Here is a 15,728-nt window from a genome sequence, read left to right as displayed (position 1 = left end):
TTGATTTCTGTTGGTCTGACGTTTGACTAAGTCTGGATCCACCCCAATATTTGGCTGCATAGAGGAGGGCTGTGATTCAGGATAAAGGAAGCAATTTCATAAGGGCCACTTTACATTTTTGCTGGCCAGCGATCATATTTGCATGGTAAAGGAAAGGTGTTAATTACTTGATGTATGGAGGTTAAAGAATTCAATGATTGTGCCAATGTCTTGATTTAATTTTAACAGACCAATTGAAATAAACAACTGGCAAGTGAGTGGAATTATGGCAAACAATGAACTGATCTCATGCTTTCACTCTGCATTCTAGTAAAGCTACGAATTTTCTCGTGTTGGCTGTGTTCCTTTAATTTTAAATGTGTTTTTCTTTTGTTAATTATATTTAATTAGAAACATAATTTTAAAAACGCATATGTGTTGCATACCTCCTTAGGTAAATAAAACTTTAATCATAAGCCCTTCAAGTGTTCATCTTCAGAGTTAAATCAGCACATGAACTGGGGAGAGAGGAGATGAACACACTAGCTTTGTGTTGTGTTGCCATCCCCATTGCCCTCCACTAGCTGAAGGGTGACCATCTGCAATGCAGAGCTTATTCTACTTTTATACTGGTTATTAAACTAATGCCTCAATTCAGTCATTGAGTCAAGCCATAGTTAAGGAAGCTTTAAGGTTTAGCATTCTGTTAACAAGCCATGGTTAACTGTTAACTAGCCAACAAAGCCAAGTTAACAATGGTAGTTCAAAGTTGATTTGCAAGTAGTGTTTTTTAATTGTTTGGCTTGCTTCCTGAATTAACAACTACCACTAGGGCCATTGCTCTGCTTTTAGATGTCACTGAACTTAGAGAACAGAGGGTTGAATTAGATAGAGAATGGAAGCAGACAAGTTATTTTAAATCATATTTTGGGTTCTAAACTATGGTTAGTGCAAACTATGGTTCAGTGTGACATCTGAAGTGAGCTAGTGCTGACCCAAAGTTTCTCAAATGAGAACTTTGGGCTCATAATTTTGTAAACCATGTAGACGTTTTTTACAATCGGTATATAAATTAGAAATCGGTATGGGCATTATTGGGGAGCATACAAAATTATTTGAAGTTTGATAAAAGTAGAGCTTACAGGGAAGAGATATTTGAAGAATCATGTAGGTTGGCCTTACAGTGCTCTTGGGTTTTTATTTAAAGTGTTTCCTTGTGTTTTAGCTCTGTCACCATAATCTTATTGACTTAATACAAGAACGATTTCTTTCCATTTAGGAATGGCCTTGGCCCAGTGAAAGAAGGAGAGGCCCAATATGCTGTGGTCCACTGTACCGGTTATATTAAGGCCTGGCCTCCGGCAGGTAAAATAGGCAAGGCATAATTTTATAACTTTTATATAAATGTTTTTGGTTTGGGCTGTGTGCTTACATCCCAGACATTCTTGGTGAAATGTACCTTTTGGCCACAATTGCAGCCCCAAGAAGACTTCAGAATGGGGGACACTCTCTGTATGGAGAAGGCATCTCCTATTTTTTCCCTTCGTATACTAGGTTTTTTGCATGCAGAGATTGTATATGTTACATGGAGGGAGCACTCAGATATGCAGGCCTCACAGCTGCATATTGGTGGGATGGGCCAAGGACCAGTAGAGACTGCTCCATAAGGGGATGGGATTCTGTCCTTACGCCAGTCCCCGCCTGTCTGCCTTCTTACTTACAATCAATGCAGGGGCTGCTTTATTAGCTGCTTCTTCCTTGGTCTCAGTGTTGCCCTTGTGGAACTCAGCAGGGAAGAGGATGGGGGACAAAACTGGAATTAGTTGGCTCTGCCTGTCATTAACTTTGGCTCCATCTTCTCAATGAGTACCAGCTATCTCTGCAAGGATGGATGCACTTATGGCATTTATTACACATGTAGCTAGAGATAAGATCTCCAGTGTGCTTCAGGCATTCCCCTTGGTTCCCACAAAGGCCCCTTGCTTCTCCCAATGTCTTTATTTTTCAAAACTTAAGGCTTTTTGGTGGCTTTTCTTGGTGTGTTTTAATTTGTTGTGAGGTTGTGTTGGTGTTTTGCCTGTTTGGGGGAAGGGATTTTGAGCATTGCCAATTTCTCGTCTGTGAAATGGGTGTTTTGTGGTGCCCCCAACAGTTCGTTAGACTTCCAAATGTGCCCCCAGCCCACGGGATGTCAGAAAAGATTGAGTATAAGCGCTCCCATAACCAAATATGCCGCCCTGGTCTCCTGCTGGGAGGAAGGGTGGGATATAAATAAATAAATAATGAAATGTTCCTGGTTGATTTCTGCAAGCAGAATCAAGGTATGAAGCATAGCCTACCCCAAGTTTACTCATGCCCATGCAAACTCTTGGTCCCCAAGACAGGGAAGACTTACCTTGAGGTCCAGGCAAGCAATATAGTACAGGGACTCCTTATGGAATGGAAAAAGCCTCCTCACAAGCTACTTCCCAAACTGGAGATTCCTTGCAGTGTCTTGACGCTACAGTGTCTCCTTCCACCTGGGGGATGAACTACAGTTCCCCTTGTCCCTGGTGGAAAATGCTAATGGCCAGTAGTGTAGTGGCAAATTCAGAAGCACAGGGTCCCTTCATGATAGTCACACCATGCCCCCTCACAGCCACATCCCCTTTTCCACTTTCATCTCCCTTGCTGCTGTCATCTCCATGTCCACACTTCCACTACAACAGTCAGGTGCCAATAATCATGAAAGGGGAGGCTGTGTATTAGCTACTGAGCAGAGTCTTCTTGGTGGCTGACTCATCTCCTTTCACTCTGATTGATGCCAATCAGCCCTCTTTTCAGTGGCTACACACTCCCCTTTCATGCTAATGGGCTCATACATAGGGACTGGGCTGGGACCCTGCTCCCAAAAAAGTAAGGGGTCTATGACACCACCTCACCATCCCAGATGACTACACTCCTGCTAATGCAAGTGGTGAAATGAGTTCTACTCCGAAGCTGGGATCGGATCTGCTTTTTCCCATTTAAGGAGCAAGCAAGTAGGTGAAGGAGGCAGTGGGCTTGGAGGTGGCTAAAGGAAACCAGTGCCCCTCAGGCAGTGCAGTTGAATTCTGAAACACCACCAAAGTGGAAAAGGAATCAGGCTGGTGAATGGGATGCATCGGGGGCCGTCAAATGACCCGGTCGAACTTTGGTGTTGGATTGGGCCTCTCAAGGGGCTCTGATTCATTTTCAGGGGCAAGCTACCTGCTGCTCATCCATCCCTCTGTATAGCCCAGCACCTGTCACCCTTAGTCCAGGCCAAGCTTTCAGATGGGTTCGGTAGGGTTTTTCTTCGGAAAAATCTGGCATTCCAATGGTACTTTGTGTTGCCACACTTTGTGTTCAAATCCTCTTTAATCAGAACAGCTCTCATTCTCCACTTCCAGCTGGAGTAATTTACAGCATTCAGTCTCTCTATCGGCATCCCGGATAATAGATTTACAGCCATGTTGCCCACTCTTACTTGCCTCTTACTTGCGCTTTGTTTCTCTCTGCAACAACGCCACTTCACCAGCTCTCGAACCCGCTACCACGCCTCATAATCTGGGCCCATAACCCCTGTTGTGAGTTGCGTGTGTAGGTCAGACGTGGTTTGAATTCAAAAGCCGTTTAGAACAGGAATAAGACAGGCCAGGCAAGTTTCATGTAAGAGTCTTTACTAGGCAAAGACATTAGAGACATCTTCCTCCATTGACATTGCTTCCCCCACACTCTGAGATCCTGCCAGTTCCCACCTTATCACACTCTCAGCCAGCCACTCTGACCTTGATTGTCTGGAACTCTGTTCTCACAGCTTAACCCTTCTGCTTCAGGTTTCTCTCTCTCTGCTAAAAACCTTGTCTGTGAGTCTCACAACCTGCGTCACTGACCAACACTTTGTAATGCATATAAAGGAAGGTGGCAATCCAGCTGCACAGCCATGCCTTGGCCCTCCATCCCTTGCTAGCAGCCACAACTGATACTGAGTGGGTGAGGGCATGCAGACCATTGGGATATAGGTAAGGTCACATCCACACCATACATTTAAAGTGCTCTTATGCCACTTTAACAGCCATGGCTTCCTCCAAGGAATCTTGGGAACTGTAGTTTGTTAAGGGTGCTGAGCATTGTTAGGAGACCCCTATTCCCTGCACGGAGCTAGTTTCCAGCTCCCTTAACAAACTGTAGTTCCCAGGATTCTTGGGGGGAGGCCATGGCTGTTAACGTGATACAAGAGTGATTTAAATGTATAGTAAGCCTCACAGGGAGGCAATGGTAAACCCCCTCTGAGTACCGCTTACCATGAAATCCCTATTCATAGGGTTGCCATAAGTCGGGATCGACTTCAAGGCAGTCCATTCCCATTTTCAAGGCTTAAATTCTAGTAGTTCAGGGGTAGCCAATGTGGTGCCCTTTGGATGTTTTGGACTGCAGCTCCCATCATACCTGACCGTTGGCCATGTTGGTTGGAGGGCTGGGGCTGATGGGACTTGCAGTCCACAACATCTGGATGGCACCACATTGGCTACTCCTGGATGAATACAGCTTAGCTATATCCCAGTGTGGTGCCCTTCAGATGCTGTGGACTACAACACTCATCAGCCAGGGTTGATGGGAGTTGTCGTCCAAAACATCTAGGGGGCAGCATGTTGGCTAACCCTGTAATGTCTGTTGTGGAGAGAGACAGCATAGCTAAATACAAAGCTGTTGTTTCTTCAGCAGCTGCTTGTTGGAGTTGGCCTTGTTTCTTCAACAGTAGCCATTTTATCTCTGATTGCAAACCAAGTCTGAAACTGAGGGATGTTTCAGAGGCAGCTTGCGATAAAAGCATTTGGGAAAGGAGATGCTAATGTTCAAAGGAAATCCTACATAAAACGTTGAAGAGTGTTAATCCCCAACACGTTTCATCCAGAACAGGCCTTTCTCAGGGGCTTTTACGTTGCCTTATAAACAGCTCAAAAGCATCTGTTCTGAAATCACTGCAAATTTTGCCTTGCAGTGATTCCAGAACTGCTGTTTTGGGGCTGTCTATAAAGAAAACTGCAAAGCCCCTGAGAAAGGCCTGTTCTGTTTGAAACGCATTGGGCGTTAGTAAAAATTGCAATATTCTGCAATCTCTTGAGATAGTGCTCCTTTTTTGGTCTTTCCCATTGGACACTTGCCATTTTTGTGTGTGAGTGCATGCACATAAGGCTTACCTGCGTCTGAAGTAGCTCCTTAGATAGAGCCCAGACATTGCATCCTCTACTTCTGCAGTAAGTCATTCCTTTTTTTAAAACACTTTGAATGAGGGCTTCTGGGAATAGCATTTTCTTCTCTTTTCTTGGCCCATTGCAGTGTTCAAAAAACACACACCAGTAACTCAATAGCTGACATGGGAATATTTTCATATGGGAAAATGTGGAAAACAACAGGAGACTAAGAGGAGATCCAGCCTTGCTAAGGGATGGTTTGGCTGACCTTACCACTTGGATGAGCTGAAGAACTCCTCTTCCTTCTGACAGCTGCTGCTGATATGAATCAGAACAAGAGCTATCCTGCCCTTTTGTAGTCTGAGTTTGAACATACCACAAACACACACTGGTGATGGTTCCCCCCCCCCCCCGGAAATGCCCACAGCTCCATAACACTAAAACCATATGCTGTTTGAGTTAATTTTAACTTATGGATGTACATATTTCTGGTGCATCATATTGTCTTCTGTGTTTCTGACAGTTGTAAAGATAGGTTGGTTATTATATGGTGTGTACATGTTTCAAATGCATGCATAGACATGGCACACAATGCATTCTTCTGGCGTTGCAGAAGCCATTTAAACAAAATTAACATAATTCACATCACATGGCAGCTGTGTATATTTCAGCAACAGAAAGTGTAGTGTGGGGAGGAAGGCGGAATTCTTCCTTTGCATTTCCAGCTGGCACTTAACAAGGTTGTTGGGTTATTTTAAATCGCAAAAACATTTCAATTTGGTTTTAAAAGAAAGGAGCGACAAAATAATTGGAACGCAGGAATCTGCCTTTATACCACATCAGACTATTTGTCCATCCAGCCAGTATTCTGGCAGAAGCTCTCTTAAATCTCAGGCAGGGGTCCTTCCTATCACCTACTACCTGATCATTTTAACTGGAGATGCCAAGGATTGATCCCAGGTCCTGCTTCATGCAAAGCAAGTGCAGATGGCAACTGGGATAAAGATTTTAGAAGGTTGTTGAAAGAGGGATGTCTTTAGTGGGCACCGAAAAGACAATAGAGAAGGCTCTTGTCTGGTATGCAGCAGGAGGGAGTTCCAGAGGCTAAATGCCATCACACTAAAAGACATTTGTTTGTTTATTTATTTTATTTATTTATTGCACTTGTATACCACCCTATAGCCGAAGCTCTCTGGGTGGTTTACAGCAATCAAAAACATTAAAACAAATATATAATTTAAAACACATATTTTAAAAACAAATTAAAACACAACGATTAACTTAGGTCCATTAATTTCAGTGGGTCTTCTTTGAGTAGTATTTAGTTGGATACATCTCGTAGTGGGAGCTTAGTCAGACAAAGCAAAACCAAATCCTCAAAAGCCAGCCTAGTCCAAAGCATCTCGTAGTCAAAAGGAACAAGCAGGAATCTGAATATAAACCCAAGGTTAAATCCACAGTAGCAGCCTAAAGTTTAGCCAGCAAGCAATAAGTGCAAGTGTTGACCATCTGTCAACAGCCCCATCCCATTTCCTTCAGTCAAGTTACTGGTGGGTTGGAGTCAGGCCAGATAGGGTGTAGCCGTGCCTGGTTATCATAAGGATACTCCCACCTCTGGTGTAGGAGAGTAGAGCTGGGAGCAAGTGCTGACATTTTACTTGAAAAGATATCAGGCAGCTATGCCATTTAAACAGCAGCCAAGAAAAATCTTCAGTAGAAATGTATCATACCTCTCTGTCCACCCTTATCCCTCTGGACCATTTTGCTGACGGTGTGTATGGCTGGAAAGCTGAAATGAAGGGACAGCTAACAAGAAACATGCAGGCTTTTGCCTTGGGGACAGCCTCCCAAATGCCCCTTTTCTCTAGTAACTTCATTGGGGAATTCTGCTTTTCATTTCTTTAGGGAGGCTTTGGGGCCTTTATGACACCTATTGCTATTACCCCACATACCCTCCTCTCAGACCTATTTGCATGCCTAGCAACCAACAGGTCTTGAACAAAGGCTTTCCATGCTTAACAGACCTGAGAGCTGGGTCTCAGGAATGAATGTGGGTATGTGCAGGTGAAGGATAACCATTATAGTCACTCCCAACACATTCTAATCATCTGATACGCATTTTGCTGGTAAATCGGTAAGGCACACATGGATGCCACTAAACATGTATGGAGTGCTATTCCTGTGCTTTGATGGATCTCAGCCATTTTCGATTCAGCCTGTTGAATGGACCAACTACACCAGAAGGAAGAACTTCCAGGAAGACGGGGCATTTGGTACTTTCATTAGCCCTATATCTGGCTTTAGTATTAAATGGATGAGAATTTCTGTTATTCCAAACTATACAGCCAGGCGATATCATTATTAGGACCAACTAAAATGTCACAAAGCAAGCTGTCGAGTTCTCCAGAACGCTTCCTCAGGCTGAAAGTTGCACAAAACAGGGCTGGACTTTACATCTTTACACCATGCTTTGCCTTGTTGTATACCAGAGATTATCATGTGGACCGTTGATGTTCCCATAAATCAGGGGTGGGGAGCCTTTTTCAGCCTGAGGACCTCATTCCTTTCTGGGCAACATTCTGGGGGCCACATGCCAGTGGTGAGCAAGCTAGAGGCAAAAGTGGGCAGAGCAAGGATTGCAGTTTTTGTCTTTGTACAGTAGACTAGTTCCCCCCCCCGTGTGTCTGTCCTCCATCCAGGCGGCAAAAGACATTATCAGAGTAGTTCAAGGACATATTCCATCCAGGGAAAAATACTCAAGGAGGTTGTGAAGCATGAGATGTGTGGTCTGGGGAGAGGGTGTAGCTGGGGAAGAGGTGTGCTCTGGGGAGAGTCCCAAGGCCAGATGGAGGTGCCACATTTGGCTACTGGGCCTGAGGTTTCCCACTCTTGCCATAAATTGCTCAGGAGGAGGAAGCTGGCTCTTGGCTGTGTAGCTTTTAGCAAGAGTGAGACCATCTCCTGTGGAGACATGTGTGAATCTCTCTATAGCATGCGAAATAATGTTAGGTACAGAGAGAAATTAAATTTGTTCACATTCTTCTGTCTTGTAATGAAATTGCAGCTGTTGAGGTCATATATCGGGAGCAGCAAACAGCTGGCTTTGGCCTGCTTCGAGGGAGCCTTTAGAACAACCTGTTCTGAGTGCTGAAGCCAGTAACCTTGAAAGCAGGCGCGCCACGGCCTCATCACTTTGCTTTTCTTTGGATTTACACCAGGAAACTGAGGAATTCAAGCCCCTCTTTTTTGAATAGCTTACTTCCAATTGCTACTGTTCTTGGAAGCTAAATATGTGCAGTGTTATCTCAAAGATATTAAACGTAAGCAGTTAATGTAAAATGTTTTCTTTTTGCATACCTTGCAAACTGTTATCGGAACATAGGAAGCTGCCTTATACCAAGTCAGATCATTGCTTCGTCTAGCTCAGTATTGTCTACATTGCCTGGCAGGAGCTCTCCAGAATTTTTCCCAGCCCTATCTGGAGATGCTGGGGATTGAACTGGGGACCTTCTGCATGCAAAGCAGATATCCAGGGCCACAGTGCAGTGGTAGAGCACATGGTATGGTCACAGATTCAAACTCTAGTGTCTCCATTTTAAAAGGACCAGGTAGCAGGTGATGGGAAACATCCTCTGCCAGAGACCCTGGAGAGCTACTGCCAGTCAGAGTAGACAATACAGGATTAGATGTACAAATATTCTGACTTACGTTGTTGAGAAATTACACTTTTAAAATAGGCTGTGTAAAAACATTATGCGGCAAGTGTCTATACTTGGATATTCCTTTGAGTGGATGATGATACTAAATGCAAGTGTAAGCTGCCTTGGAAAGATAGAATATTTTGAACAGTGTCATAGAAGTTAAAGAAATAAATCCAGGGTTAGGACATGGCCCCTCCAAATTGACTACAGGCAAGAGGTCCCTGGTTTAGTCCCTGGCATTTCTAGGGAGGGCTGGAAAATACTCCTGTCTGAAACCATGGAGAGCTGCTGCCGGTCACTGTACTGAGCAAGAGTCTGATTTTGATTTTTTCCCTGCCTTAGGGTGCCATCCAACTCACCTTTCCGCCAGGCTGGGGTGAGTTGGATGCCGCAGATCCCTGGCTGTGCCGGCAGGCTCCCAGCTGCGCCATCCTCCGCTGGCCTCTGCTGGCAGCAGCCCTCCACTGCAGCTGAACCATGGCACCACCAGGAGCCTGCTGATGGTGCCAGGGGCCAGCCCCGCGGACAGAGGGCCGGTGGAACCCTCAAAATGGAACATTCCAGGGGTGTGGTGGTGGTGGGGGACTTACACGACATCCTCCTCGCATTCAGAGCCCTCTCCCGAGTCCTACTCTACCTGGAAACACCACCAACCAAAAGGCTGGGGCAGTAAGATAATTTCCATTGTAGCATACAGGTAGTGCATACTCCCCAGGAGGCCTGGTCGTGGGAGCCGGCACTTTCTGGCTGATTAGTGCGCCAATGAAGCCGGCGTTTAACTGGGCTGGCGGCTACCGAGCAGGACAAGGATCCCGTGGAGCTTTCCATTGGCCCCCCTTCTGCCAGCTTCCCCTACATTTGGATTGCTCCGCCCGATGTTGTCGCTCAGTGACAAAGCATATGCTTTTCAGGCATGAAGTCTCAGGTTCAATCCCCAGCATCTCCGGTAGGGCTGGGGGGAAAACCCTTCCTGAAACCCCACAGAGTTAATGCCAGTAAGTGTGGGCAATACTGAGCAATACTTAAGAAGGGAGCAGGAAACATCGCTTCCACTAACTTGCTTATCGTAGGATCCAAGCCAAAGAGTTTTTTAAAGCATAGATGAGCAGTCAGATATGTGGTTCTCCCCACCTGCAGTCTGAAACTATCCTGTTCATTCTGCATCTGCCATCTCAGCATTCTACCACTTCATTTACTATGTCTGCCAGGGCTGATGCCTACTCCACCCTCTCCTTTTCCGGGGCTCTGGTGAGTACCGACTGGTGACTTTAATTTCCCAGAATACCCTGGAGTGCCTTGGTGTAGCATAGTGGGACATTAAGATGGAGGCCTTTAGGGTTACCATTCCCACAATGCTATATCAGGGATGCTGCAAGACACTGTAAAGAATTGAAATAGTGACTCACCAAGGGACCTGACACTCTTCCGCAGGGTGCTACTAGGACTTCTGGTGGAGGGGGTATGATGTAGAGGGGGCCCACCAGATGACACTGTGCCCTGGGCCCCCACAAATCTAGACTCTGCCTTGGAGACCAAACTGAGCTGACCTTTCATGACTGGTGTACTTGCTTATGTCCAGATCTGGTGTTGATCCCTCAGAGACTAACCCTCACTCTATCCCCGTATCTGTCTATATATATATATATATATATATATATATATATTTAGGTTTTTTCCTGCCAAACATTCCTCAAGGTCCTATGCTGCTTATTTATATAGTACCAAACAGATGTCTCAAAGCTTAAATGAAACCAGACTTTTGCCTCAGATTCTGCTAGCTACACACTCTGCTGCCCAACAATATAGGAGGCAGCTAATAAGAGGTTCAGGGAACAAAGAAGAAAACATGTTTTTTTCCCCCAGCAAAGTACCCTTAGCAGCATTCCCCCCCCCGCTCCCCTGCTGAATTTGCCTGAGATCAGAGTCACAAGGCTGCTTGTTCTAATGAGCAAACATATGACCTAATTTCACAGTTTTTCACCTCTTTTTGTCTGGAGGTCATTATGAAAGGAAGGGTTGCTTTTATTCCCTCTCAGTTTTGAGAAAACGGGTTGGCATGTGCCTTGAACTCTTCCTCATGAGTGGAAGGAGTTGCAGAGTGTCAACTCCTTTCCAGAACTACCTCATGATAATTACTTCAGCCTCCGTGATCCCCTCTCTTGAGAATAGGCCACAAATGTTTCAAGTTCGTATAAGGAATTTTGGGAATTGTGGTTTGGGGACACACGGCCCAGTCAGTCAGTCTAGTCTGGCCCATTAGGGCACTGCCCCACCACCTTCAGTCTGCCCTCCACCGGCCCCCACCTGCCTGCCTTCTTACTCACATCAAGCCCAACTTTCTGCCTCTTAGCCTCAGCGTTGCCACTGTACAACCCAGCATGGAGGGGGATAAGAACAAAGCTAGAATTAGTCGATTCTGCCTCTAACCTACTGTTGTCTGACCAGGCCTGATATACAAGGCTATGGGATAATTTTATTTTTATTTATTTTATTTAACAAAATGTATATTCAACTTGATTGTCAGAAAACCTCTAAGGCGGTTTACACAAAATTTAAAATCTTACTTAAGATTTTGTAATGGGTCTCATTGCTCTATGGCAGTGGTTTTAAAAATTGTGTTCCTAACATTCCTTAGAAGTTTATCAGGAGTTGCTCTGATAAGAAGATCAGTTTTGGATTCCCTTGAAAGGCTGTTCCTTCACCATTTCTAATAGGCACTGCAAGGGCGTGTAGCATGTATCTAGGCTGGCGTAACCTTGTAATTTAAAGAGGTCATCCATGAGCTTCATTTGGAGTGACAGTGCATGCCACCTAGAATAGAGTGTGGGGCCTAGAACAATGGTCACTTTGGTGTAATGAGCAGGGATAGCAAACATACTGCCCTCCATATGTTGTTGGACTCTTAACTCCTGTCATGCGTGAACATTGGCTATGCTAGCAGGGGTTGATAGGCGTTAGAGTCCAACAACATCTGGAAGGCACTACCCATGTTGGCTACTCCTGGTTGAGAGTTGTGCAGGAGGACTGGGAGACCTGGGTTCAAATCTCCACTTTCCTTTTGAAGCTCATGAGGTGACCTTGGGCCTTTCTCTCATCCTAACCTCCCTTACAGGGCTTTTATGAGGATAAAATGGGAAAGAAGACTACATATCCCTCCTTGAATTTCTTGGAAGGAGAGTGGGATAAAAATGCATGCCCCAGAATCTTTGCAGCATGCTGAGGCTCAATGATTGACTTGGTTGCCAAGGAACTCCAGTATGTTTATTTGGACAGGGCTGTCTTTCTATCTGAATGTAGCAAGCGTCCTTCCCCAAAAAACATCACCATATAAAGTAAACTCAAACAAGTGTTAATTCTAGACCCCAAAAGGGAAATGTTCAAAATTGCTTCATGAAAACCTATCCTCTGTTATCCAGCGATTTCACTTTAGCAGGCTATTATGCATAATATGTTATAGTAAACAGAGAAATTCAGTACTGGGCTATGAGTAGGAAGGGACGCCTTGCTTGAAATGAGTTCTTTGCTCAAACCTTTGATCATCCATTTGCTTTGTCTGCTAGCTGGCTGGCTGGGCATCACAAGTGCGTATAAAGTGTTACATTAACCCTGCCCATGAAATACAGAAATGAAATACCCCCACACTGCCCCTCGATATTTTTAGTTCTAAATTTAATTTTTAAAAGGTTTTGTCTTCCCCTTTTGCTCCCGCTTTCAGTTAAGGCATCTCATATTTCTGAGGAGGAAATGAATTTTTATGCAGTCCATATGATGTTTTTTCCTAATCGGTTTTATTCATCGCATAACAATTGATGGAAAATATTTGTTTGAGAGAGAGAGAGAGACTGTAGAGTTTGTGTGTGTGTAGGAAGTTTTATAAGTGTTAAATCAAAGCCAAGCGTTCTCGTCAAGACAGTTCCCCAGTGCACGTTGCATGCAGAAAGACCCACAATAGGCCCAAGTGTCAATAAAATAAAAACCCATATTTCCTTTTAGGCTCTATCTGCACTGTACATTCAAAGCAGTATCATACCACTTTAAGCAGTCACGGCTTGCCCCAAAGAATCCTAGGCACTGGAGTTTATTAAGGGTGCCGAGAGTTGTTAGGATATCCTTACTCCTATACAGCTTGTTGTCTCCAGCATTTGACTACTCAAAGTGGAACGTCCATGCTTTCTAACTGCTGTGGCACCTGAAACTCATGCCTTCCACCTCCCTGCTCCTCATGAGAGGGCCTGGGCTCAACAGTGCCAATGCATACATATAAATGCACATTTAGAAATAATTCCTATCATTTAAGTCGAAACAAATTGCATCACCCCATAGTGGGGAAGACTGTGTGCCTGCTCATTCTGTTGTCCAGGAGCTGCTCACTGTTGATGGGCAACTTCAAAGCCCCCCCCCCCACCTGGATCTCCCTCCTTTTGGTTCTTTATCTTTAAATTGGACTTGAACCAGACAACCATTCATATAGTGGACTGACAACCCTTCAAACAGAGGATCGTCCTCTGTATAGTTAGACACATGGCCACCCTGTGGCAGAGGCACAATTTGAAAACCGGGACTTCCTTGTTCACTGCTTTTGTTTTTATTATCTATTTATTTGAAGTATGCCTTTATATACCACCCTTTCTTATCAAATTCCAGGGGGCAGTTTATCAAATATATTAAAACAACAATATCTCCGAACATCAATGCATCAAACCACCACAGAAAAGTATAAACATATTTCTAAAAGCATTTATTTATTTTAAATGTTTATATAGCTTTAGTCTCTGGGCCATTATGCTGGTTCGTCCTCCTCCTACTGCTTTTCTTCCAACTAGGGCTTGGACAGATATCTCCAAAATTAAAATTTTGGCAAGGGGAAATGAAATGGACCCTCAGAATGGATTGTTTTGTTTATTTTGGGGAGTTTGAAATTCATGTTTGAAATTCATCACCATCATGTGGGGAAATTGCCCTTAGCCAAGGTGGGAAAGCTCAGGCATGGGGGCCGAATGCAGCCTCAAGGCCTTTCTTCTGGCCCTCAGAACTCTTCCCAGGCCATACCTCTTACTGGCCCTGCTTCACACCCCAAGCATTTTTCCATCTGGAATGTGTCCTTCAACCCTGATAATGCTTCTTGCTTGCCTGGTTGGTGGATGGAGTGTGTATGTTGAAACTAGCCTACTGTACATTTTGCCTCTGTCCCCGGCCACCATTGGCACATGACTCCCAGAAGAGAATGTGGCCCTTGGGCAGTAGCAGAGCTTTCCCCTTGGTTTCTTGGCCACCATTTTTTGTAGCAGTTTCCATTTTTTTTCTCCAACATTGAGTCTGGGACACATAAGGGAAAGAGCAAGTCTGCTGCTACCCACTAGCCGTGCCTCCATGGTAAGCCCACTTCCACAGTGGCAACAGATTTTGCCATCACGCAATATACAAAATGCCCACACACACACACACACACCTTTACCACTGGCAAACGGTGCTGTGAATTGAGAGGGTGTACATTCAGGTTCACCCCTGTTTCCAGTATGAAACAATGGACCAGTTTCTGCTGTAAGCTTATATCTATGCATGCAGAATTTATATGTAATGCTATGAAAGTGGTAATCCTCCAAAAATCCATGTTAATGCACAAAAATGACTTTTTGCATTTATCAATGAGAAGAAAAGGCTTTCTATCCAAGACAGAAATATAAACAATGGACTCCTACCAATAATAGTACCTGAGTCGTGATTAGATTAATTGTTTGGCATATATCTCCTCTAAAAGAGTTAGCAAATCATCGACTGATTAATCCAGACCAATTGCTCTCTGTCTTACAACTTGTTTATTTGGTGGGATAGCACAGCTAATAAATTTTCCAATGTTGGTGTGTGTAGCTTTAACGGTATCTTTCATTTAAAGAAACTCGAATCTACACCTTTTTCGTTGCCAATGCTCCATCTGTCAAGAATCTCATTTCTCAGCTAGGTTTTAATTTTGGACATTTATTTACGTTGCTTTTTGTTTATGGTAGATCATGGACTTGGCACACTGCTTTTGAAAGTGCCTGCCTGTTCATTTGCATTGCTCTCTCTCTTTCTGGTTGACTTCATTTCCCCTCAGTGATTTCATCATCTAGCTAGATTTGATTGGTGGTGTGGTGTAGTGATGTCATCCTCTTCACTACATAACACCTTCACTGGCTGGAAGCATACATGTGGCTAATCCAGGAAGGTGACAGCAGCGCTAATGCCGTGGTGGTGATGGTGAGAATAGTGCTGAAGCAGCAGGAGAATCAGTAGCACCAATCGTCACACCACACTGGCTCTGCAAACTAACCACTATGCTAAACCATGGGCTCACATTTGGCTCCTTCTCTTCCACAAGTGCCTCCCTCAGTGCCCGTTCCACTGGTCAGAAAACAACTATGAAGAACGGCAGCCTGAGTTTTCCTTTTTCCTCCCCATCCCTTTTCCCCTTCACATTGTGTCTCTTCTGCTATATATTATGGAAAGTTGTTTGTCTGTTCACTATGCATTTGGACACAATTCTTAGAATATCATAACCAAATTTTGCATGATGGTTCCTGAGATCAAAGCAGCAGGTTTTCGTCTCTATTTGGATACAGTTGGATGCCATTTTGAATCAAGATGCCAGACTGAATCTTTCAAAACGGCACTGATTTTAACCACTGATTTCAAAACTGCAAAAGAAAAGGGTCCAACATCTTACCCCATGATTTCAAGGCAAGTACAGTCCCCCAAGTACTTGCTGGCTGCTCCTATGTGTAGGGAAAATGGAAAGTCTCTTTAGCTGCCAAGCTGCTACACCTCAGGATGCAGGCAACAGGCTAAGAGTCAAAGGCCAAGAGCCCTTCGGCTC

General features: G+C 44.4%; 1 protein-coding gene across 7 annotated transcripts in view; it reads left to right on the top strand.

Moving 5' to 3' along the window:
* The window catches only part of ARNT2 (aryl hydrocarbon receptor nuclear translocator 2), a 211,745-nt gene that overhangs the window by 154,818 nt on the left and 41,199 nt on the right, over nucleotides 1-15,728 (top strand). For 6 of the 7 annotated variants that reach the window (XM_061595760.1, XM_061595764.1, XM_061595759.1 and 3 more), the window contains one exon: nucleotides 1,259-1,353. In XM_061595760.1, coding sequence (XP_061451744.1) covers nucleotides 1,259-1,353 — 95 coding nt within the window. The remainder of the gene's footprint in view (nucleotides 1-1,258; nucleotides 1,354-15,728) is intronic. The other variant, XM_061595761.1, reaches the window with a different exon arrangement.

The sequence above is a fragment of the Rhineura floridana genome, chromosome 14 (genome assembly GCF_030035675.1).
Source record: "Rhineura floridana isolate rRhiFlo1 chromosome 14, rRhiFlo1.hap2, whole genome shotgun sequence".
Lineage (NCBI taxonomy): Eukaryota > Metazoa > Chordata > Lepidosauria > Squamata > Rhineuridae > Rhineura > Rhineura floridana.
The sequence above is the reverse complement of the archived record's forward strand: the minus strand, read 5'-3'. Positions and strand labels throughout refer to the sequence as shown.